Here is a 26452-nt window from a genome sequence, read left to right on the forward strand (position 1 = left end):
AACATTCCCCTGGCAACAGAGCTCATACCAGGCAGTTCCAAATACCACACTTCCTAATGATTTTGTTTGGTGTGGTACCAAAATTGCCCAAACTGAGTCATACGGTAACAAAATATGCTGCTCCCTTTGCTCGGGCATCATTTTCATTCATAACATCAGAGCGCAATTTCAACTTTTCAAGCCCACAAATCCAACTACTCATAAGGCAACACTTTATCTCAAGTGGAAAAAAATACACTCTGCCTTAAAAAAAAGTTTTAATGCTTGTTTTATGTGAGTGATACTCCTGGGTGAAGATGTTTTTGGTCTGCATTAAACATTCTTGCCTTTTGATACCAGATGAAGAAGTATGGACAAAATTCAAATTTACATATTCTCTTTCCCAAGTTTGAACTATGTCGGTATTTTCCTTACATAATTTAATGTTTAGCATATTTCATGTTTTCTGGAAGTTATTTTATGTTTACTGTGGGTAGAAATTGGTATTGCATCTTAATAAAGGACAAAAATCTATGAACTGTGATACCAATCAACTTGACTTTCCAGCACTCTCCTTACACACTGACCCACACAGTGGGGTGTTGGGGAGAAAGTAAAAGAGTGTCAAATTACAGAGACCTAAGGCTGTCCTAGAATAGCCTTAGGACATTATGGGAGGGAGGAGGTGGTTTGGGAGGTGTGATTGCCCCCCTCCCGTGGTAAATCTGAAGGAAGCTGAAGGAGGGCTAAGATGTGGGATGGTTTCTGCAAATGCCATGGCCTCCTTTCCTATCATTATGTGTTCTTTCCTCATCCCAGAGAGCGGAAAATATTAGGCACCACAGGAGGGCAACAGCCAGAACAAACTGTCTTCCAATTCTTCCAGCCAATAGGGAACTGTGAAATCACTGCACAGACCTCAGGATGAGTACAAGAAATCTGGAATAAATGGAAGTCAAATTTTCCTTGGCATATTTTTGTACTGTCATAGCAATTTTCTTGAGGTAAAAAGCTTTAAAGACGTACTTTTCAGATTTGTTTTGCCTCACAATGATTACCATCTCAGAGTGTCATTGCAATTTCTTACTTTCCTTAACCTAAATCTTCCCTGTTTTCTCTTTTAGGCAAATATCAATATCCCAATGGGAGCCTTTCGGCCAGGAGCTGGGCAACCCCCCAGAAGAAAAGAATGTACTCCAGAAACGGAGGAGGTGAGAAAAACTGAGCTGGCAGAGCTCAGCACCATCTTTCTCCTCCAACATCCTGACTAGAGGAGGGCAGAGGCAAGGCGAGGGCCAGCTTTCCAGGACAAGGAGGGCACCAATGGATGTGGGTCAAGGAGTCATCATGTAGTGCATACATTTCTTTGGTTGTCTTGCTCAATCAGCCACGAAACACACTGACCCTCACTTCCCTCCAGCCAAAAATCTAAGTGCCTGGCCCAGGTACTTCAAGATGCTGAGTTTAGCATCTAGTTTATTGATTGCGTGTGTCTTCTTGTGTGTGTGTGTGTGTGTGTGTGTGTGTGTGTGTGTGTGTAGGGGGAGGGGGAACCTCTCAGATGCTCTTGGTTCAGCAACAGTCAGTAGCTTGCTAAGTTTTCACTCTGAAGCTTTTATTCAATCTAGCTGGATGTATGTAGTACAGCTTCTGATAAGTGATAAACCCCAGTGGGAACGCAGGTAATAAGCACTTAAAATTACTTGTGGATTCAAACAAAAAGCCCCAATCTCTGGGTGTTTCCTTTGAAAAGAGGAACTTGCAAAGGAGTCTATCAATTTCTGTATTTTTCCCTCCCTTTCTTTCTTTTCCTTTCCTCCAAATTCAGATACCCAGTCTTCTAAAATGGGGGCTAAAATTCATCATGGGTGCAATAAATATAGTTCTCTGCCCAAATGTTTATATTTTTTCCTCAATTCTGACTTTTCTGATGAAACCTGGAAGGTCTGATTCTAAAAAAAAAGTTAAGGTCTTGGAGCAATAAAGCCACAGGGTATTGCAAACTGTATTTTACCTTTTTTAAAAGGTGAAAAGGCTTTTTAAACTTTTGTAGGTGACCTTTTTGGTATTTGCTAATAAAACTGGTTGTCCTGCATCTAACCTTTTTCTCTCATAAATAATTCCTGATGTGGTCCTCAGTTAGTGGTTCCAGCTTCCTATAAATAGAAAGATAATTTTTGAAAGGAGGAGATAGAGTATTTGAGTGACATCACCAAGTTCTGGAGTTGCAGTCACTAAGTCACCCTTGACGAATCACAAATTTTCAACATACAAGCTGAAAAGACCTGGCCCTACTCGGCTCTGATGGTACATAATTTCTAGTTCTGCTGCTGCTAACTTGGCCACCCAGGTAGCTCATGATCATGAGCTCTCCCTCTGGGACTTTGGTCAAGTATCTGAGTCTCTGTCTGCAAAATACGATTCTGTCCGTTCCTCAGAGGGTTGCTGTGAGGAAAGAGTCATGTATTCAATAAATGACTGTTCATCGATTGATCGAATTATCCAATTTTTATGAAGGACTCCTGGGCCTATTATTTCACATGTTGTAAGAAAAAAGCACAGGGAGGTAGAAGGGAGGGCAGAAAGGCATTCTTTCTACATCTCCATTCATCTGTAATTAGGTTTTCTTCCTGTGCTTCCTCGTAAGCCGTGTGTCACTGGGTCTGGCAATCAGTTGGAAGGTAGCTTGACTCTCTTTTCACACTAAATTGACTGATATGACTATTGTTTTGGAGGCTTGCATCCATCTTCCTCTGTGGTAGAGATGGCCCTCGCTTCTTCTCTACAACTGGTACTTTCCTCCACACAAGTGTCCCAGTTAGGAGCTTGGGAAAGCACCCTGCTCGTACTCTTGCCTTGTCCCCAGCCTGATGGTTCCGGCACATTCTAAAATAACTAAGAACTGATACAGCCTGGGTTTTGAAAACTTACTTTATGACCAACCACATAAACAAATGGTCAACCAACATTCTTCTCAGGATGGAGGGAGCGAGGTATCCACAGAGATCCAGAGACCCCAGAAGTGTTTCTTGAATTGAGCTACGCCTTTCTTGTGGGGCTCACCGGTCGGGAGGGTGGCGAGGGGTGGTATTCCCTTATTGTGAGAGCTGAAAGGGACTCTCAGGACTTGTGGGGTCTTATGGAGAGGTGGGATCTAATGACTCAAGTTCTGGGCTGGACCTTGGAGTAAGTTTCTCATGGAAGCAATATTGCAAGGGGAGCAGTTAGGCAGCTTGGTTTGGCTACGAGGCCCCAGCCACCTTTGGTTGCATAATTTGAATGGGAAAATGGAATCTGAATTCAAATAACCAGTAGAGCCCCGCTTTTCTATTACTATCCAGTTTAAAACTTCAGAATTGCTTACTTTCTTAGATTTGGGATTCATTGCTTAGCTTACCATTAAGATAATCACTGTCTAAAGTCGAGGGCATAACAAACCACTCCTGAACAGAACAGGCCACCTCTATCACAGCCAGGAGCTCCCCCATCTCAAACCCGCCACCATCTCAGACGTGAAGAAGGTGGACCCTAGCAGGAAGCCAGGACAGGCCATCTGACAAGGCCTGTGAGCACTGGCTGAGTCTCCCGCCCACCTATGGTCTCTGTAAGCCCTTGCTCTGCATAAGACAAGGCAGCTGCTTGATTAAAGTGATTTGAAGCGTATTGACAAGCCCCTGCTCTGCCTCCCAAATCTCTCAATTACATCATTATTAAGCCACAAAACAGCACATTGGGATTTTCTGTTAATTATTTCCCTCTCCACCTGATCCCTTCACATGATGCAAATACACTATTTAATTCTAGTCTTGCTACTTCCTAGCTGTGAGGCCGTGGGCAAGTTTCTTAACCCCCCCCACCTTGTGCCTCAGTTTCCTCAACTGTAAAATAGGGATAATAATGGTAGCAGATTGAGAATTTTTTAAGTAATTAATTAATTAGTTAATTAATTATTTCTTGGCTGTGTTGGGTCTTCATTGCTGTGCACAGGCTTTCTCTAGTTGCGGTGAGCGGGGGTTACTCTTTGTTGCCGTGCGTGGGCTTCTTTGTGGTGGCTTCTCTTGTTGCAGAGCACAGGCTCTAGGTGCGCGGGCTTCAGTAGTTGTGGCACGTGGGCTCAGTAGTTGTGGCTCGCGGGCTCTAGAGCGCAGGCTCAGTAGTTGTGGTGCACGGGCTTAGCTGCCCCACAGCACGTGGGATCTTCCCGGGGCAGGGATCAAACCCGTGTCCCCTGCACTGGCAGGCGGATTCTTAACCACTGCACCACCAGGGAAGTCCCACGGATTGAGAATTGATGTGAGGATTAAATGAGTTAGTAGGTGTAACTTAGAAGAGCTAGCAGTGTGTTTGCTGTTATTATTAAGTCTCCAGTGTATGAGCATAATACACTGTGTGTATAAGCACATCAGGCTGTTGTGTCGTACAGAAGAGAGTTTAGGGGAAAACGAAATAGGGCATCTGGTAGTAAAGAGGGAGATGAAGGTGAGATAGCTGGGAAATGGTTCACCATTTTGCCAAATTTTACAAATACTCTGTCACCCCCCAAGGGGGGCATTTCCCTTTGACAATAGCCATTTCTGAAACTGGGAATGGCGCGGGGCTGATAAGCCTTCTCTCAAGCTTTCTTTATCTAAAACCAAAGAATGTTCCATATCCCTTCTCAATTCAAGTATCTACTTACAAAAGAAAAGAGAGCATACTTAGCCAAATGGAACCATCTGGCCCCTGCCTGTTCATGCCTTAATGTATTATAATTCTTATGATAACAAATTCACAGAAAAAAATGGAATCTGATTCGCATTCTTTTTTAGAAGATGAGAGAAGATTCAGTTAAGAATATGCACCACCACTAACCCCCTCCTGAGTCAATATCTTAAAACCTAGTTCTTAAATATACCCACTTATAATTTTCCATTATATGTGACCTTACCAAATCAAGTGTTAAAAGTTTTACCTTGATAAATAAAAAACACAGTGCATTGAGGTTTTAATAAATTTAAAGGAAAGTGCCTAATATTAAGTATTTTCATCCTTTAACTGTGTATGTTTGCACAGTAAATCTTTGCACACAGACACATAACTGCACACGCTGGTTTTCTGTGTTAATTGTGCCAGTATAGCACATTTTGATATTAGAAAGATAGTGATTATGACTCACCCAGGAACTTAATAGAAGGAACTGGAAACATTTTTCTCCTTCATACTTCTTTATTAAGATCTACCCACCTAACAACCATGGGAACATTTATAAGTAAGGAAACATTTTTCATTTCACCACTACATATATATATATATATATATATATATATATATATAATTTTTTTTAAAGAGCACTTTATAGCCTTGTTTAAAATTTCTTTCCAAAAGCCCAACAAAGAACATTTTGGAATACCATGTCCTCCAAGTGGATGTTTAACAGTTTTAACTATTGCTTCTAAATCTGCATTTATAAATGATGAATGTGCGTGCATGATGCAAGGAAGCTGAGCCTATGGCTCTATACATTGACCCGGGGAAACATTTTCCAGACATTTACAACAGGTACAGTCTACATCGAACTACTGTATCATTTCGTGTGGGTGACATGTTAGCTATTTCATCAGCACTGGGTCAGATTCAAAGAAAATGACTACAGGAAAAACCATGAGCCCCTCAAATAAGCAATTTAAAAACGTTTCTGTAAAGGAAACATCTACCAAATAATTTGTTAAAGTTTGGGAAGCTTGAACATTTTCTGCCCTTTCCCTTTAGGGTTTAGACAATTTGAGAACTAGATATAGGAGCCAGATGGGGGCTAAAGCATGGCATTGGCTTTAATACCCAAGTTACAGGGCTGCCTAGTTAGGCCGGCAACACATATGGGCACAGGGCTTGCACCTGAGAAAAACGTGCAGTTTCTTATTCTTTTTCCCAGAACTGTATTGGTTCACTCAGTTGCTGGCCCAGCAGGTGGAGCTCTGCCAGTCTCATAGGGGGCCTGTTAATTTGGGTCCTCCAAGAAGCAGATCCAAAGGTGGGATTCAATGGGCAAAACATTTATTGGGGAAAACACTTGTAAGGAAAAACGAGAGGGTCCTCAGACAGTGATGCAGGTGAAGGAGAGTGGGACAGAGGGTTGGGCGGAAGCATCTTAGACAACAGTGCTGTTCTAAGGAAAATTCTTGAGCCCAAGTCCCTCCCAGGGGAGTCCCAGGTCTCCCAGGAACGGGCCCGCCTTAGGATCCTATGACACTCATTCATTGGTCACGAGCAGCCGTGGGAAGTGTGACCTCAGCATGGTGATGGGCGGGTTTCAGGGTGAAGCAGCCGGGCCTATCATTCAATTATCCTCCCTGCAGGAAACTGATCCGAGAGGCGTGCTCCTGTGGCTGCCACAGAGATCAAATGTTCCTCCAACACCTTCGTTCCAGGGCCCTGGGGAATATGCCCCCCACTGCTAGTAAATAGGAGGAATGAGCTAACCAGCAACTGTCTGTAGTAATGAATTGGAGTTCTAGGAGCTACACACAGCAACGGATCTTACTGTTTTACAGCCACTGTTAATACGTGTTTGGTGTATGTACATAGAGGCATAGATTTGTCACTATGGCACATTCTCAGGCTTAATCAGCTAAACAACCATCAACAAGTGTGCCTGTGCACTTCTGCACCAGGCATTGGAGGACCCACAGAAAAATGTATAGGATATGGTCCCGCCCTAAAGCCACAACAACAGAAAAACATAAAACAATAGGAAACGTAAAATGCTTTCCAAAGCAGGAGGGGAGAGCTAGGCCTCCTCTGCCACTCCATCCTACCCCACCCATATTCAAAAAGGTTTTGCTGATGTCAGTTTCAGTTTGTTTCTGCTTCCCAGAAATGTCACTGTAATAAAGGCTGGCAGCCACTGCACCCCAAACAAAAGAACGGAAAACTCCTGGACCAAGTCATTGTTAGAGATAGCCGTGCACTAACAGTCTACAAACCTGTGCCTTTCAGGCGTCTTATGATATTATGATACCAAATTAAATTTGATCTTGTAAGATGCTTCTCTTGGAAACACAACACAAATCCTTTTAACTAGTGGTAATTTTTATTAGCTATCAGACACTGAACAGTACTCTTGTGTTTTCTAAGTGATGCGGAAATTACTTGTTTTCTTCTTCCAACTTTATTCTTCTATAAACTTCAGGAGATCTTGAAACTCTGAGGGTAACCCAACAGCACAAGAAAAAGTCACTCTGCTAGAATTACTCTCTGACACTATTTTTGCTTTAATTGTTTTCTGCTTCATGTCTATGACCTAGAGAGACCAAATGTCTTTTTCGGTGAGCTAAATCTTTCTCCTTTTTTTCTCTTCAGGGTGCTCCTCCCACTTTGGATGAGGAGAAGAAGTCAATTCCAGGAGCTAAGAAACTTCCAGGACCTGCGGTCAACCTATCAGAGATCCAGAATATTAAAAGTGAACTGAAGTATGTCCCCAAAGCTGAACAGTAGTTGGAAGAAAAAAGGTGAGTGAAAACCTCTTTTCTTTGTCTCAAAAAGACCACTATAAAAATGGTTTATGGAAGCCTTGCACCGAAGGAGTCTGGAATTCCAGAAGTGTTTGCTAAGGATCAGGACCTTCAAGTTAGACCAGTATTTCCGGCGCAAAGTTTTTCTGGTATGTAAAGCCAAGCTTTTAAGCCTATCTTACTCCCAAACCAGTCAGAGGGCCATTGAGGATGTTTGCCTGCCATCCCCTTGCTGGTTACCTTCTTGATTGGGGAAGGGTGGGGGTGGGGTTGGGAGAGGAAAGATGCTTGGGAGGGGGTCCTTGAGGAGCTTTTGATCTTCAGGTACAGGGAGCCCTCCATCATTGCATGCCTCAGTTTCCCTACCCAGATGCCCCAAACAGCGATGAGCTACTTCTGAGCTGGAGAATCAGAGGGGCAAGGAGCTGAGGAGGTCTGGTGGTAGCCCAGGTGTGGGTAAGGCAGACCAAGAGGGCCTGGTAATGACTCTGTAAATAGAGGAGGGAAAGGTAGGCTCAAAATTGTACCTGCCACCCTTAAAACTGGACAGGTACATGTAAAAGTATGAGATTAGATCACTCCCTAACACCATACACAAAAATAAGCTCAAAATGGATTAAAGACCTAAATGTAAGGCCAGAAACTATCAAACTCTTAGAGGAAAACATAGGCAGAACACTCTATGACATAAATCACAGCAAGATCCTTTTTGACCCACCTCCTAGAGAAATGGAAATAAAAACAAAAATAAACACATGGGACCTAATGAAACTTAAAAGCTTTTGCACAGCAAAGGAAACCATGAACAAGACCAAAAGACACCCCTCAGAATGGGAGAAAATATTTGCAAATGAAGCAACTGACAAAGGATTAATCTCCAAAATTTACAAGCAGCTTATGCAGCTCAATAACAAAAACCCAAACAACCCAATCCAAAAATGGGCAGAAGACCTAAATAGACATTTCTCCAAAGAAGATTTACAGATTGTCAACAAACACACGAAAGAATGCTCAACATCATTAATCATTAGAGAAATGCAAATCAAAACTACCATGAGATATCATCTCACACCAGTCAGAATGGCCATCATCAAAAAATCTAGAAACGATAAATGCTGGAGAGGGTGTGGAGAAAAGGGAACGCTCTTGCACTGCTGGTGGGAACGTGAATTGGTTCAGCCACTATGGAGAACAGTATGGAGGTTCCTTAAAAGACTACAAATAGAACTACCATATGACCCAGCAATCCCACTTCTGGGCATATACCCTGAGAAAACCAAAATTCAAAAAGAGTCATGCACCAAAATGTTCACTGCAGCTCTATTTACAATAGGCCGGAGATGGAAACAACCTAAGTGTCCATCATCGGATGAATGGATAAAGAAGATGTGGCACATATATACAATGGAATATTACTCAGCCATAAAAAGAAACGAAACTGAGCTATTTGTAATGAGGTGGATAGACCTAGAGTCTGTCCTACAGAGTGAAGTAAGTCAGAAAGAGAAAAACAAATACCACACGCTAACACATATATATGGAATTTAAGAAAAAGAAATGTCATGAAGAACCTAGGGGAAGACAGGAATAAAGACACAGACCTACTGGAGAACGGACCTGAGGATATGGAGAGGGGGAAGGGTGAGCTGTGACAGGGCGAGAGAGAGGCATGGACATATATACACTACCAAACGTAAGGTAGATAGCTAGTGGGAAGCAGCCGCATGGCACAGGTATATCGGCTTGGTGCTTTGTGACCGCCTGGACGGGTGGGATAGGGAGGGTGGGAGGGAGGGAGATGCAAGAGGGAAGAGATATGGGAACATATGTATATGTATAACTGATTCACTTTGCTATAAAGCAGAAACTAACACACCATTGTAAAGCAATTATAACCCAATAAAGATGTTAAACAAAACAAAACAAAACAAACAAAAAAATTGTACCTGCCACCCTTAGAGGCACTGCAAGCAGGGCCTGTGACTTTATTTTCATTGGCTCTGTTCAGTAATGATCCCCTGGTGAGGGCTCAGCCCCACCCTTCACTGCAGACCTGATGCCTGCAGACTGGTGTGGGATTTCTGTCAGTACTGGGCTTGTGGAATTGGCCCAAGTCATAGCTCTTTCTCCTATGAGACCCTGGGAGCTTTACCCAACATTACTGAAGGCCACCACGCACAGTTTATTCCATTTCTTAAGCAGAAGTTTAAGTCTAGAGGAGAGGAATCTATATTGGCAACATAAAACAGGTATTTATCTGGCTGATTGTCCATTCATTTGTTCATTCATCCAGTCATTCATTTATTAAACCAATATTTATTGAGTATCTGCTGTGTACTGAACACTAGATACATATACTGATTACTTATCATGTGACAGATACGGTGTGAGGAGCATTCTACCTATTGTTTGTTAAGTTTCATGATACACTCCCTGTGGGTATTAGGGTGACATCTTCTGACCACGTAGATGGCAAAGGCAAGCACAGCAATGGGGCCCTACAGTGTCTTCTGTAAACATAATGAAGAACAGACGTTCTGTGAGACAATCCCACTCGTGATGGAGTCACGCTTATGCTGACTTACTAAGACATTTGCAAGTAAGTTCTGCCGAAAAGATTTCTTCATAGTGTAGGAGCCAGTTTGAGTTAAAAGAACAGGACAGTATCTAGTGTTTTCAGCACAGTTACATGAACGAAAAAAGGAGTAAGAATAAAACACGGTGGATTCTATGACCATAGCGTGAATCCCAGGAACCTGGATGGGGACAGAGTGACGTGAGCAGGAACTGACCTGAAGCATGGCCACGCACACTTGGTATTAATTATGACAGAATGAAGCAAACTGATGACTATCATTATATCAGTCCTGCTTGTGTTGCCAAGCTGAGATGAAATATTCTAATATGCTTGGGACAAAGCTACAGAACTTTCTTGTGAGAAAGCCCGCAGAAGTGAAATGAACTTTTGGGAATATTTATTATCATCACCCAACCAAGGCTGTTCAATTAGACATGTGATTTTTTAAAAAATTAATTTATTTTTGGCTGTGTTGGGTCTTCGTTGCTGCGTGTGGGCTGTCTCCCGTTGTGGTGAGCGGGGGCTGCTCTTTGTTGCGGTGCGCGGGCTTCTCATTGCAGTGGCTTCTCTTGTTGTGGAGCATGGGGCTCTAGGCGTGCGGGCTTCAATAGTTCTGGCACGAGGGCTCAGTAGTTGTGGCTCGCAGGCTCTAGAGCGCAGGCTCAGTAGTTGTGGTGCACGGGCTTAGTTGCTCCACGACATGTGGGATCTTCCTGGAGCAGGGATCGAACCCATGTCCCCTGCATTGGCAGGCAGATTGTTAACCACTGAGCCACCAGGGAAGTCCTGATACATGAATTTTTAATGCAAATTTTAAAGGGTTTTGCTTTTATTAAATCCTTGTCAACCTAAATTTAACCCCAGTTCCAGTTTCAGAAGAATTTTGTTTGGAAGATCCAAAGGAATGCTGTTTTAAAATTAGTTCAGAGAGGGGATGGACTTCCCTGGTGGTCCAATGCTTAAGACTCCACGCTTCCACTGCAGGGGGTGTGGGTTTGATCCCTGGTTGGGGAACTAAGATACCGCATGCCGTGCAGAGTGGCCAAAAAAATAAAAAAATAAAATAAAATAAGTTCAGAGAGAATCTTGTGGTGTTATTCAGCAGCGAGGCTGATTCCGTAGCCTTGTATCTATGGTTACAGTAATGGGGAACAACACCAACTCCATAAAATAGCAAAAAGGTACTAGAGTATCCAGAAAACATTTTTTGTTACTTCATTTTCTCACAAAAGACTTTAATGATTCTTCTCTCCTGAACAAATTCTAATAATGCAAAACCACTCGGAGAGGCCTATTTGTCCTTATTCTACAGGAATGTGAAAACCTAAGTTGTCCAGGTAATTGATCTGAGTTCCCGATGAGGACAGTCATTGTTTTGACCCAAGGAGTGATCTTTATTTCTTGTAGGAGAGGTAGTGAGCTGGTTTGTTTTTGACTCATCAATTCTTCTCCTGCAAATCTGTCAGATTTTGAGACTTCCGTGTTCATGGTTTATGGTCACAGAGGGAGAACATTTCTTAACGTTGATTGATTCAGTGGAATCATAAACAGTAAATACCCTGGACCAGCCGTCATTTTGCCCCTCACTGGCTGGATTTGACTTTCTCCTTTTGGACCACCACTTCATCACCTGCCCTCACCATGTATTGTTCAATGATTTAATCAAACAGGTCGTTGTTTGAAGACTGAGTGAATAAGTCCATAGTACCAAACTATGAAAACCACAAGACTAAAGGCTCAAAGTCTAGGATATAACTATTACAATATTTTAGACATAAGACAGAGCAGCACCTCCTTCTAGCTAAGATCAGCACTTCCTTTTAAGTGGGGTTTCAGATTCTTTTCATGCCCTGTGTCATGGCTAGAATTGTTCATGAAAATAGATAAAAAATACTATAGGACAAGAATCAGAAAGGCCAATGACTAGCCAGTTAGAGATCAGTAATCACGGCTTGTGGCAAAGGAGTTAGGGCCTGGACCTCATCAGGAACCAGAACCAGGCCACACAGAGGCAGCACATACCAAGTCAAGACCAAGAGACACGGGAGAATCCCAAATGGGGCCCTATTCCACGCTGGAACAGGCTGGGGCAGGGAAAGGCAGGTGTTCAGCCCCGTACCTCTCAGGATTCTCCTGGCTGTGGTTTACGGTGGCCAAATGGTGATTTAAGCAAGCCCAGGAGCCAGATAAGAGACAGGACCAGCAGCAATGTCTGAAAACCAAGAACCCTCCCACACTCGCATGCCTGCTTGTTTGCTGCATGATCAGGAATCCCCCGCCCCATGTCCACCGTCAAAAGCCACTGTCAGCTTGTTTGCTTGTAGCTGCAGGGGATGCCACCTCACACTTCACGGACAGGGGTCTGGGGAACCTGGAGGACTGCTAAGGGCGGGTGTCCAATAGATTCTGTGTCCACTCTCAACGCCCAGATCAGACCACAGGTGCCCAGTAACAAACCTTTGTAACTAGCTTCTGTACCGTAGGCATTTTCTTCATTCCGTGCTATAAGATATATAGATGTCAGACTTGGTCCCTGCTCTCAGGATACTTAGGTCTTGATGGAAAGATAAAAATAAAATACTTCAAAAGATAGGTAACAATTCAAGAACTAGATAGTAGCTCAGTGATTCAAGATACCCCATGCTTGTTTATGACCCACTAACAAGTAGGCAGTAGAGCAAAGCAAGGTTATGACTTACGAGAGGGGGAACTCACAATGATTTGGCATCAGGGACAATTTCAAGGAGGTGGTGGGAATGGAATGGTTTAAACAGAGGCTCAGAGATAACCTCTGGATTTAGGGAATGTCCAGAGCATCATTATTGGGCCACCCTGCTGAGACCAAACAGTTCCTCTAGGGCAATACTTCTTAAACTTTTGGAGCAGAGCAAAGCAAGATTCCACAACCTGCCTACATCATCTCTTCTCTTTTTCCAGCAGTAAAAGAACTCAGTGATAACAAAGAATTAGAGAGGAAAAAAATAAGTATCAAAGTAGCAGCAATGCAGCAGTTATTAGAAGAATGATTAACAAAGATAAACCCTAAGAAGAATTCTACAATTACGTTAATGAACACAAAGATAGCAGCAACTGAAAGCCCTGGGAGTGATGAAGCACTAGAAAGAAATTGTCCTTCTGAAGTGGCAGGAATTACTCCTCTCTGTGTTGGACATTGCAGCATGGCCATGTGTTGTGCAACAGCCAGACTTGATGATTATGTACTAAACCAGGGTTTTAGAAAAATGCAAAATTGTAGTGATTCTTAATAACTCACTTAGTAGCTTTTGGCCATGTATATAACTGAAAGTCTATGGAATGAATCTCCATTTTGTTGTAAGATCTGAGTAAAGCACTCGCATTTTGGAATCAGGAAGTCTTTCGAAGTCACCCAGTGGGCATTGGACCATACTTTGAGAAACACTGCTACAGTGCAATAAGTGAGAGTGAATTGGAATGATCTGTAACTCCTGTACACCCATACGCTGCGCCATGGTCTCAAGTTAGTCTCTATCCCATACCCCACACTGGTCAACCAGCCTTGATTCTAGATTTTGTAGTTTGGAAAAGAACCATTATAATGCCCTGTTGTGGGAGGCATGCCTTCTCCATCCAGCACTTTGCCCCAACTCTGGCATCTTCTGTTTATGCTGTCACAGTCCTTACCAAAGTGATGTATTCATTTGCTTTTTAAATCTTCTTCATGATGCCAGCATATAGCTTCTTAGAGGCTAGGGCACATCTGATACATCTTGAGCACACATGCCTTATTACTGGTACCCTGACCACAGCAAGCCTGGTGTCCCCTAGAAATGTGTTGTTGTAGACTTTCCAAGTCCTTGCATTCTCAGGGAGATTACTACTTAAAAGCAAGACTAGCTTTTCTGTCAAGGACTGACGGTAACATTGTTGACTGCGATCAGTAAAGGGCTCAGAAATTTGACTTTAATTCATTGATTATAACTTTATTCCTCTGGGAAACTGAATAATTAGGGAAAATGTCAAGGTTGGCTCATTTTCCTCAAAAGGGGAGAAAAATATGTAAATCCAGAAGAAAATCATTTAATTTTCAAGAATTCTTTGGATTTATTTTTCAAAGAATGTCTATGTCCAGATAAGACATATTTACCAACCAGTCATCGAGAAAGATGCCATCTCTGATCGAGGAGAACATAAGGTGTTCATTACTCTTAAATGTTAAACATTACGCATCACGATTGTTCTTGCTGATTCAAAGGCTAATTTTGACAGTGTTAGCAGAAGGGCAAATTGATGTACTCAGACCCTTGATGAAGTGTGTTTAGCACCTAACAACAGACCCCCAAAATACATGAAACAAAAACTAACAGAATTGGAGGGAGAAATAGACAATTGAGCAATAATAGCAGGCAACTTCAATACTCCACTTTCAATAATGGATAGAGCAACTAGACAGAAGATCAACAAGGAAATTGTCTCAGTCTCTTCGGGCCAGTATAAAAGAATACCATAGACTGGGTGGTTTATGAACAACAGAAATTCATTTCTCACAGCTCTAGAGGGTGGGAAGTCCAAGATCAAGGCACCAGCAGATTTGGTGTCTGGTGAGAACTTGCTTCCTGGTTCATAGATGGCCATCTTCTCCCTGTGTTCTCACACAGCAGAAGGGGCAAGGAAGCTCTCTGGGGTTTCTTTTATAAGGAACTAATTCCATTCACGAGGGCTGCACCCTCATGACCTTTCACCTCCCAAAGGCCCCACCTCCTAATACCATCACACTGTGGATTAAGTTTCAACATATGAATTTGGGGTGGGGGGACATAGACATTCAGTCTATAGCAGAAATAGAAGACTTGAATAACACTATAAACCAACTGGATATAACTGACATCAGCGGAACACTCCACCCAACAATATCAGAGTACACATTCTTCTCAAGTGCACATATGGCACATTGTCCAGGACTTATTTCATGTTAGGCCACAAAACAAGTCTCAATAAATTTAAAAGGATTGAAATCATGGCAAGTATGTTCTCAGAGTACAATAGAATGAAATTAGAAGTCAAGAACAGAAAGAAGTTTGGGAAATTCACACGTTGTGAAACTTAAACAACACTCGTAAACAACCAATCAGTCGGGCTTCCCTGGTGGCGCAGTGGTTGAGAATTTGCCTGCCAATGCAGGGGACACGGGTTCGAGCCCTGGTCTGGGAAGATCCCACATACCGTGGAGCAACTAGCCCCGTGAGCCATAATTACTGAGCCTGCACGTCTGGAGCCTGTGCTCCACAGCAACAAGAGAGGCCACGATAGTGAGAGGCCCGTGCACCGCGATGAGGAGTGGCCCCCGCTTGCCGCAACTGGAGAAAGCCTCGCACAGAAATGAAGAGCCAACACTGCCATAAATAAATAAATAAATAATTTTTTTTTAAAAAAAGGCAAAATTTCTTTAAAAAAAAACAACCAATCAGTCAAAGAAGAAATCACAAGGGAAATTAGAAAATACTTTGAGACAAATGAAAATGAAAATACAAGATACTAAACTGTGGCATGCAGCAAAAGCAGTGCTTAGAGGGAAACTAATAGTTGTAAATGCCTATATTAAAAAAGAACAAAGATCTCAAATCAATAACCAACCAATCAAATCAATAACCAACCAATCAAATCAATATTAGCAGCTCCATATTTGGGAACCAGGCCCTTTATCATCTTAGAGTAAGCTTAACCCATATCTACATAAATGGCAAATGATTAAACTGATGCATGAATGGAAATATCAGCCCTTTTAAATGGTAAAATGTAATAAGCTAAAACAACCTATTTATATAAACACTGTAACAACATAATAGAAGCTGGGAAATAAAATGTAATCACCTGTAAGATCACCATTTATCATAATACTCAAGTTGATATCTTCCTTTCCAGTTTTCCCCTTGGGTTTACATATGGAATGCAATACAACTAAGTTGCTAACAATATGGGGCTTTAGGTCATGAAGACTTGGTCTCATTACCTTCTACCTTTGCAACTTTGAGCTCTATGTCTCTATTTCGTTTCATAAAAAGCAGAAAATGGTGTCTCCCTCATAGGGTTTAGGATTAGGGAGATGTGAAGGATTAGGGAGAGGTATTTTTAAAAATACATCTAGGCATAGCACCTGGTACAGAATAACTACACATAAATGGGAACTGGTTCTCCTTTTACTTTTTTCCTACAGAGCATCATTCATAGCACATGTATGGTTTTGAATCTTGCTTTTTCCACTTCACATTTTCTCATAAGAATATTTTTCCAGTTTTACTGAGAAATAATTGACATACATCACTGCCTAAGCTTAAGGCATACAGCTGGATGGTTTGATTTACATATACTGTGAAATGATTATAGAAATAGGTTCAGCTAGCATTCATCATCTCATACAGATACAATAAAAAGAAAAGAAAGGAGAAAAAAGAAAAACATTTTTCTCCTTGTGATGAGAACTCTTAGGATCTACTCTCTTAACTTTCCTGTATACCACACAGCAGCGTTAGCTATAGCCACTGTGTTGTGTTGTATGTTACATCCCCAGTACTTCTTTGCCTTGTAACTGGAAGTTTGTACCTTTTGACCACCTTCCTCCAATTCCCCCTCCCCTGCTCTGCCTCTGGTAACCATATATCTGATCTCCTTTTCTATGACTCTGTGTGTGCATTTTAGATTCTACATATAAGTGAGATCGTATAGTATTTGTCTTTCTCTATCATAAGAATTTTTTATGCTGCTTTGTAGCTTTCAGAATTAAGTGATTTATTTTTCATAGTCTTTGACTTATGATTTCATAACCTTTTCCCTCTGCCAGAAGACAGAGGACTGATTTATTGTTTTACACAGAACTAAACTTACCCAACAACTTCTCCAAATGTCTTCTCTGTGGTTTGCTGCAAATTTTTGTCCTCAATTTTGGAATGTTCCCTGCTTTGACCCAATTACAGAAGCTCTATTCATTTTGTTTGAAAGAAATGGTTTTATGCTGAGATTTTTCACTCTCTAGTGAAGCCACATTTCTTTTGATTTGTGATGCTCTTTTTTTTCCTGCTCCCCACTTGGTTAGGATAAAGATGAGTTTTGCAGTGGTTCTGAACTGCATCAAGGTTTTATTCATTTGTTAACCTGCCTGGCAAAGCTACTGTTCTAGGCCCTGGTTACAGCCTGTGTGGGTGTAAAGTACTCTTGAGGGCGAACGTGAGGAGCCTTTGAGCTGATCATGGCAGTTGCTTTAAGAGCCTCTCAGCAAACACACACAAACACACACAAACACACAGAAGCTACCTGGATGGTTTCTATTAAAACAGAGATCTGGAGGGCCTAGTGTGTGAATTCTCAGTAGGGATGTGAAGTTGGTGAGAATAGATCTGAGCCCAGAGAAGCACATCTGCTCCGGCCAGCTCTCTAGAAGGCAGAGGTGACTCAGGACCAAATTTTGTAAAACCTTGTACTCTGGCATGTAGATTTCCACGGGCTAAAGGGCAGTTACCACTGGCGCTTGCCCTGCTCCCAATGCAATGGAACTCATTACCCTAACCCAGTGGTTCTGGGGGCAGAGGGCCATGCCTAGATACAGTTTGAGTTGTCACAACTTGAGGGAAGTATGGACTGCCACTGTCACCTAGTGGGGAGATGTCAGGGATGCTGGTCAATGTCCCACGATGCCCAGGACAGCCCCCACCCCCCACAACAAAGAATTACCCAGTCCTAAATGTTAGTTGTGCTGAGACTAAGTAACGCTGATTGATCAACTTGAAAAGTTGATGTCAGGACCAACTTGCAAACGTTCCTTTCCAAGCAATCAATGCACTGCATTTTACAGAAATCAAAACATTAATAAACAGAGAATAGTAATTAACCGCCTAATATTTATAATCTCTTCACATTAATCAGAGACTTAGGAATCAGCTACTCTTAAATATGATTCTCTTGTCAACTGGTAAACTAAATATATTTATGGTATACGGTACATATTAGGCCTTAAACGCAACTATTTTTGGTAGGTTATTTTTTCACCGCAAAAGTATCAGAAAGCAGTAGGTTATCTCAGCAGCTCATCAAGTCTTTTATTTATTTATTTAATTAATTATTTATTTATTTATGGCTGCGTTGGGTCTTTGTTGCTGTGGGCGGGCTTTCTCTAGTTGCGGTGAGTCGAGGCTACTCTTCGTTGCAGTGCACGGGCTGCTCATTGCGGTGGCTTCTCTTTGCTGTGGAGCACGGGATCTAGGCACAGGGGCTTCAGTAGTTGTGGCACACGGGCTCAGTAGTTGTGGCTCACGGGCTCTAGAATGCAGGATCAGTAGTTGTGGTGCACGGGCTTAGCTGCTCCGTGGCATGTGGCATCTTCCTGGACCAGGGCTTGAACCCGTGTTCCCTGCGTTGGCAGGCGGATTCTTAACCACTGCGCCACCAGGGAAGTCTCTCATCAAGTTTTTAAAAATATGAATGTTAAACATACAGTATTAGTAATCATCAGCACTAACATCAATGTCATCTTTTTTTTTTTTTTTGCATTATGTGGGCCTCTTACTGTTGTGGCCTCTCCCGTTGTGGAGCCCAGGCTCCGGACGCGCAGGCTCAGTGGCCATGGCTCACGGGCCCAGCCGCTCTGCGGCATGTGGGATCCTCCCAGACCAGGGCACGAACCCGTGTCCCCTGCATCGGCAGGCGGACTCTCAACCACTGTGCCACCAGGGAAGCCCCTAATGTCATCATTTTTATTGTCATTGTTAGCATTTGTTACATGTTCGTGATATAACTGACACTGTGTCTTGCACTTAACATACATTATTTCATTAACTCCTCATGCTGACTGCATGGAGTATATACTGTGATGCCCATTTCATTTACGGGGAAAAGAAGGCTGAGAGAGTTTGTGTAACTTGACCAAAGTCATCCAGCTTTTAAGTCACAGAGGTGAGATGCCAACTGTCATCTGTCGCACTCCACAGCCAGTCCTTTTAATCACTAGCACCCACTGCATTCTTTAAAAATGTTATTTAACTGTAGTCTTCTGAGCTTTTCCAATATATCACTGCGTTAGGTCACAGTGAAAACAAACAAAGGCTTAAAGAGGCTGCAGAAACTGTCACCTCCACAAAGAGGTGACACCACAACTCTGACATGTTGGTTTGTTTACGTGTTCATTCGTTTGCTCATTCATTTATCCAATTCATGCATGCATTCAGTCAGTCATTCAACAAGTATTTAGTGAGCATAAAGCATGCACCAGGCGCCGAGGTTGTCAGCTTTGGGGATTCAAATACACATCAGGGAGTCTAGCCAGGGTCAGGTGAATGGGCAGAATATTGCCTGGAAGCACAAATAATTTGCTCTCTTTAAGGGTCTTGGAAAAACAGAGGGTTCATTAACGTCTGTAAATATCAGAGAAAGCATGAGAGAGACACTGAGAGAAAGGCCAAGGCAGCGAAGGAAAGGAAGGAAAGGAGGGGAAGAGGAAGGAGAGGGGATGGAACAGCAGCAGTGGTGGCTGCGCCTGGGATGCCGTGGCCCTGGCCCAGTGCTGACAAAACTGCAGCAGAGGAAGGCCAGGCCTCTGCAAAGCCCTGCTTTGCTCCTGGGCTGAGCGAGGGCTTGGCAGGCGTCTCTGTGTCATCAAGAGGCAGCCGTCTCCTACCCATGAAGCCTTTTCTTTCATGCCTTCTCATGCTGTGCGCAGCCCACGTAGAAAACTGGGGAAGTCAATTCCAGGCTGTCTAATCAGGCTTGGCTGCATCGTGACAACGCTGCTCGTTTTAACTCCCCCCGCACGTTGTGGCATTTGAGAAGGAGAAAGAGTCACGAGGGGGAAATCGAGACTTGCACATTTAACTTGTACTCCCTCGCCACGGCTCCCTGCCCGGGAACTGATCATTCCACACCCTCCGGTTTAGGGCTTTACGCAGATGGCGAGGTGGTGGCTGCTTTAATCCCAGGCAGGGACAGTCAATTGGCTTCTCACTGAGGGACAATTTCTTTTAAGCAGCGGACAGACTGGAGTCGTTTTTGACCAGGCGGGTGGCACAAAGACTGCTCAGAACCATTCATCTTGACTGCTGGAAAAACAGCAGAAACCAAGCCTGTCTTACCACCCAGAAGTCACAGGATGCCTTCTAGAAAGGACAGTGACACTTCCTTCCGTGACGTGTCACACGCGCAGCCGAATCCTTAGCACGTCATACACATTTTTCTGCCTAGCTCTTGCCTGACGCCCAATTTTAGATACAAATGATAGGAACCATGGCCGCTCTTTAGTTCCAGAAGCAGCAGTTCCTGAAAACTTACCAAACGGGGTTATTAAATTCTGAGTGTTCAAACATCCATTTATTCAGACTCAATTTTAATTTCCTAATCATTTTGTACTTGGGCTACCTGGAATTTACTTTGGCCGAATTAACCTTTTTCTCCATAAAACAAGTTAACAGCATGAACTGAGGTTGAACAGAAAGGGTTAAAGTACTGGAATGAATTCACTCCTTTAGTAAGTGAACATCTGGGCACCTACTCCATGCCAGGCACTATCACACTAACGGTAGGCAATACAAGACAATGTCCCCCGAGGGACTCCCAGTCTAGTTGGGTGTGAATGTGAGAGGGGACCTTAGCACGTAACAGCTGCAGCAGGAAGGAAGAAACATGTCATGGCCTTTGAATACAAGTGACAGAGATTCTAGACAGGGTGTTGCAAAACAAATATTCTACTGAAAGAAGGTTGAAGAGCACACACTTTAGAGGTGATGCAGGCGTAGGTTCATGCCCTGGTTTTGTTATTCTCTTGGTCTGTGATTTGGCTTAGCACTCCGTTTCTTTTTCTGAAAAATGAGAGAAATGCCTACCTCACGGGGGCAATTTCGCTCCCCGTCCTAAGGGACATTGAGCAATGTTTGGAGACATTTTTGGTTGTCACAACGCAGGGTGGGTACTATTGGCATCTAGTGGGTAGAGGCCAGGGATGCCACCAAACATGACACAACGTGCAGGACAGCCCCCCACAAGAAATGTCAGGAGTGTCAAGGGTGAGAAACACTGAGTTCACATACATGGTGTGTACAAAGTCCCCAGTGCAGTGGGAGCTATTATTATTACTAACGATAGCATGTTACCAACTTAATTTAAGACACTGAGCACTGGACGCGCTGGATGTAGTTGGACAGACTTGCGCTCTACTTCCGGCTATGTCACGTAGTAAGTCTGTGACCTTGGGCAAGTTCCTGACCATTCTGAGCCACGTCTATAAACAGAAATGATAATCCCGATCTTCAGAGGCAACCATAAAGACAGTGAGTTGACTCAGATGGGGCACCTGGCACAAAGTGGCATCCAGAAAATGTCCTTCCCTTTGTTGTCCCCACAACTTGCTCATGCCCTCTGCTCTCAGCCCCTTTCTTCCAAGGCCAAGTGTTGGTTGGTTGGTTTTTAAATGAAATACTCTCTGAAGAGTGGCTCTGCATATTTCCCCAAGGAGTATGAAAAAGCTCACTGAAAAAGAAAACTCATTAATTGTTTGTGACTAATCTGAGCTCGCTGAGACCCTTGTAAGTACCTGGGAGGACCCCTCCTTGAAGTATTCCTGAGATGATTTCTAATCTGCAGGTACCATCTTTCTCCTGGAGGAGGCACTGCAGTCCCATTTTTCAAAACCTGCAGCAGCTCCTATTTCCAAAGCCAGCAAAATGACAAGCATTTCACTTCAGCACTTTCATTTGATTTTGGAGACTTCAAGGGATCTCTACCCCCTCCCCAGCCACTTTTAACTACCAAATATGTCCAGTTTGCAATTTCTGATCTTTCTCTGAAGAGAATCAGTTAAAGAAATATTTAAAGAGTCAAGCTGCCATTCTCTTACTATCAAGGAAAAGTAAAACAATGCATTTCAGACACCATTTTACTGAGCATTTTGAACGGGCCTGATGGCCAAGAAAAGAGGCATCTCATCTTTTTAGTAATCTTTTGTACACAGACTGTGTACTATTGAAGTCTGGTCCGGAAACTAAAACAAGATCCATGTCGATCTAAACATCCAGAAGTGCCTTTGTGTCTGCTCCATGACATCCTGTCCTGGCTTATCCCCATTCACATCCAACCTCCCCATCTTATTATTCTCCAGGAGCGTTTTCTCCCTCTTTCTGATGTTACTTAATTTGACAATTAAGTCATGTCTACTTTGTAATAAGAGTGAAACAGGTAGGCAGTCAGTAATAAATACAGGTGCCGCATAACATGGCAGCTTGGAGACTGTGAAATGACCACCTTAGGGGAAGCCATGAACTTGGCAATGAGGAAACAGAGGCTTATTTAGAGTTTTATGGCAAGTTTTAAATCCCATCTTTTAACTAGAACCTACTTGTAGTAATAATATTAACAAGCCCTTGCCCTTTTTTAAGAATTCCACCATACTTCTGTGTTCATTCTCTTTCAAGGCTCACAACAGTTCTATGAGACAGGTAGGGCAGGAATCAAATTTGCAGTTCATTCTTATGTGACTTCCAGCTTCACCCAGGGTGGAAGATTGTGGGATGTATCGTCATGTCCCTCAAGAGGAAGTTTGTTCTAAGACTAATTATTAAGTCTAGTCAAGTCCATCTGTAGAAAATGAGTGTGATCCCTTTTAATCAGAAAAGTAGGACCACCAATGCAGTGTGCAGCAGGTGCCAAGGAGGGGTTAGTTACAAACTGTGCTGTGGTCCAGGACAGGTAATGGCTCTGCTTACACCCAGAGGGACTTCTCTCACTGACAGAGAAATAGAGCTAGGATTAAGCTACCCACTTAGATCTATACATACATTTCAAAGGAAAGGTACTATCTCAATTTCCATTTCTATTTACTGTTTTCTTGCTGCCTAATTAAAAAAACATACTGTATCATTTATATACACACACACACACATTTGATCATGAAATTTGAAAATCTGGTTGAAATGTCTTAATTTCAGAAAGACCAGGTGGCAAACCAATGGGCCTGGGGAAAACTTCACTCTAAGATAGCCCCAAATCATCACCCTAAAGGTCAACTCTTCTGGAAAGCTCTCCATTGTCAGCAACAGCCAAGAAATGGCATCCCAGATTCCCTGCAGAATTATACATGAAGTTTACTTCTGGTTATCTGTCAGGGGAGAGACAACCTGGGAGCCAGTCTGAGCCAAATCCAATCCAATTATGGGCCAATTATAGACCTGCTTCCACAGCCAGGAGCAGGCTACACCACCGAGCTGCTCTTAGAGCCCCTGGCTGGCAGGGAATCCCAGTGCATGGGAAGAGCACGTGGCCCAGATAAGACAAAACAGCTGATAATGCTCAGAGACCAGAACAGATGGCAAATGCAGCTGCATTAGAATGACCCCGAACCTCCCCACCATCTCACTGCCATCCCTTCATAATTGACTGCAGACTCTGTTTTCTCCTGGCGGGCACCCTTTCTCACTAGGTGATCAAATTATGAAATGCCAAGAGGTGATGGGCAGGGCTTCGCTCCTGTACTCAGGGTCAACCTGCTGCAATCCTACAGTCCTGGCCATGGTGCTAAACAGAAATGTGGTGCCTGGATACCCACCATCACTGCTGAAAACCTCACTGAACATGTAGGAGTTAAAATGCCAAGAAACTTGAGTTAGAAATTTGCGTTAGGTAAAAATAAAGCACTATTAAAAATCACAACTTTGCGAATTTTGGCTGGCACTTCCAACCGACCGAGATCATTTCAGGTCCACATTCCAGCATCCAACAGTGTAGTTACCCCTCCAGGCTGGCTTTGCACCTCTGATCTGTTAATTTGAGACGCAAGCTCGTCCCTGTATTTAACTGAGGTCTTGAGGAGAGTGGGGACAAGGCAGCACCAAGGACAGCATCCTGTGGGCTGTGGCAATGGAAACTCTTTGGATTGGCCTAGAGTAGTGGTTCTCAAACTTTCTCATACATCAGCATCATCTGGAGGGCTTCCTGAGACTTAGATTGCTGGGCCTCACCTCCAGTTTCTGATTCAGTAGGTCTGGGGTGGGCCCGAGAATATGCATTTCTGACAAGTTCCCATGGACTGTTGCTGCTGGTTTAGGGGCCCCACTTTTAGAACCACTGACCTAGAGCCATCAGTCTAGATTGTTTAGGTCTGGACATTCCCAATCCCCTAACTATCCCATTATCTGGTCCACGGTTTTACAGCTAGTATCCAAAGGTATAGTGAGCAACTAGGCCAAATTTTCTTGCTGAAATTCAGATACATAATGCATCAATGAAGCAACAATCATTAGTGCTTATAATAGTGCTTCCAAGGGTCAGGCACTGTCCCAAGCACTTTACCTTGTAATTCTTAAATGAGTTAGTATACATAAGAGCTCCATTTTACAGGTGAGAAAACTGAGGCACAGAGAAGCTACATGACCTCCCCAAGGTGGCAGAGCTAGACGGTGGGGCAGCCAGAATTCAAATCCAGGCTGACTGACTCTGAACCATTGCCCCAGACTGATTCTCCATGTGGCAGATAAAGTTCCATGGGGGTGAAATGTGCTGTGTAAATTATGAGGGACAATCCTAATAATAATGCATGAGGAATGCTAGTGTCATCAACTTACCTACCAGTCACTTAATCTCACTGATACAATATTAATTTCTGTAACTGTTAAGTTCTAACACTGCTACAGTCCAAGGGTTGGCAAACCAGGGCCCAGGGGCCAAATGTACCCCACAACCTGGTTTTCTTTTTAAACTTTTTATTGAGATAATTTTAGATTCACATGCAATTGTAAGAAATAATACAGAGACCTCTGGATGCAGCGGTTGGGAAGAAAGAAGAGGAGTCACTTTGCCAATCTCTGTAGAAATATTTCTAAGGAAGGCCTTTCCAAGTTTCAAATATATGCAGAGACCAAAACGCCAGGTTTGATCATCTTCATTCAAGCATACTGTTATGGATGTCCAGGTAGTGGAAATAAAACACAGAAGACATTCTAAATTTGAACATCTTTCAAGTCCAATACAAGACAGGACCAGGATCCCAGCTACCTGGCTGATTGATAGGCAGTTGTATAGCTTTTCTCAAATATTATGGTGTAAGAACTGAAGCCAGTTTCTGAACACCTGAGTTGTCCAGCCTTGGGCTTTGGGTGAGTATCACTTATTTGTATTCTAGTTATCTTAGTCCTGGAATCAGGCAGCAGCAAGTTGTTGGGTACAGTTAGACCATCCACAGTGCTGACTGCACACCAGGATCACCTGGACTTGCCCAAGCCCCACCCCGACCCATAATTCCTTGAGGGAGGGGTATGTTTCACAAGACCTCTGGGTGAGTCTAATGTGCAACTCAGGTCAGAAGGACTGAGTTAGAGAATGTTTCTCAGATCCTCCACGGACAAACCAAACTGAAATCTTTCTTGTTTGGAAAAGTATTTCTTCGGTTGAATGTCAAGGTGGCTGGGATGAAAGTCTCTAACTATGGAAAAAAGCCACACGCTCTTGGAAAGCCGTGCAGCATATATGTACATTTATTCAGAGGGTGATCCAGTGGTGAGCCACAGCCTCTGTTTGGGACAGGACATGGGGAAGAGATACTAAGTTATCCAGACTGCCACATGAGTCCAAAAAATAGCTTAGAAGGGCTTAGAAGGGGCTGAAGACACGCTGGTTCCCCCTAGTGAGTGTGCTGTGCCTTGTTAGTGTCGTGATGTGTGTCTATCCCAAGATACGTAGAGACATATTCTCACAGGTCAGGGCACCACCACTGCCACTTAGTCTAACCAAGGTCCAGGCCCATGCAGAGGTCCTCTCTATACCCCCTGCTTTACAGATATGTCCCCCGCCCTGGAGAGTCACTTGAGTTTAACCATGAAATCAGCAACTTTTAACCCCTATCCCAATTCATCTCACACTAAAAAATGCTAGGGGTGTTGTTCCCTCCAAATAATCCCAGTTGCACCCTTTGGAGTGACTCATTAAGAACAGAGCCCCGGTAAGTCCCCATTCCACTGAAGTTTCTTTTAACAAGTTCAGTGTCTGGGTGTAGACATAATATAAGTGGGATACGTTTTTGGTACGTTGTGCTAAGGACTAATTGCTGGGTACTGAACTATCGCACTGTAAGCTTTGGTTCAAGGTCAGCCAGCTGTGTTGGCCTGCTTCCACAAAGTTGAATCCATGAGTTCTCAGGACGCCATGTCTCTAGAGACTGGCTACTCATCTTTTTAGAAATGCCTGAAGCAATACAGTCCTACCCTGCAGCTAGGATCTGGCTTTTGACATAAATGAAATGCCAACTTTTCAGGATTCCCAGAAATAACACCTATTCATTGACATATAAAATATAAGAGCTGGACTTGGCTTAAGGCAACCGTATTAGTTATATATTGCTGTATAACAAATTACCCCAAACCTAGCAGCTTAAAACAATAATATTATCTCAGAGTTTCTGTGG

At 43.1% G+C, this 26452-nt stretch overlaps 1 protein-coding gene across 1 annotated transcript in view; it reads left to right on the forward strand.

The window, feature by feature from the left end:
* SMPX (small muscle protein X-linked) overlaps nucleotides 1-26452 on the forward strand; it is a 52406-nt gene that overhangs the window by 14631 nt on the left and 11323 nt on the right. Inside the window, exons 3-4 of the mRNA XM_004311497.3 lie at nucleotides 1104-1190; nucleotides 7318-7466. Coding sequence (XP_004311545.1) covers nucleotides 1104-1190; nucleotides 7318-7452 — 222 coding nt within the window. The 3' untranslated portion in view covers nucleotides 7453-7466. The remainder of the gene's footprint in view (nucleotides 1-1103; nucleotides 1191-7317; nucleotides 7467-26452) is intronic.

This window comes from Tursiops truncatus, chromosome X, assembly GCF_011762595.2.
Source record: "Tursiops truncatus isolate mTurTru1 chromosome X, mTurTru1.mat.Y, whole genome shotgun sequence".
NCBI classification, from domain to species: Eukaryota; Metazoa; Chordata; class Mammalia; order Artiodactyla; family Delphinidae; genus Tursiops; species Tursiops truncatus.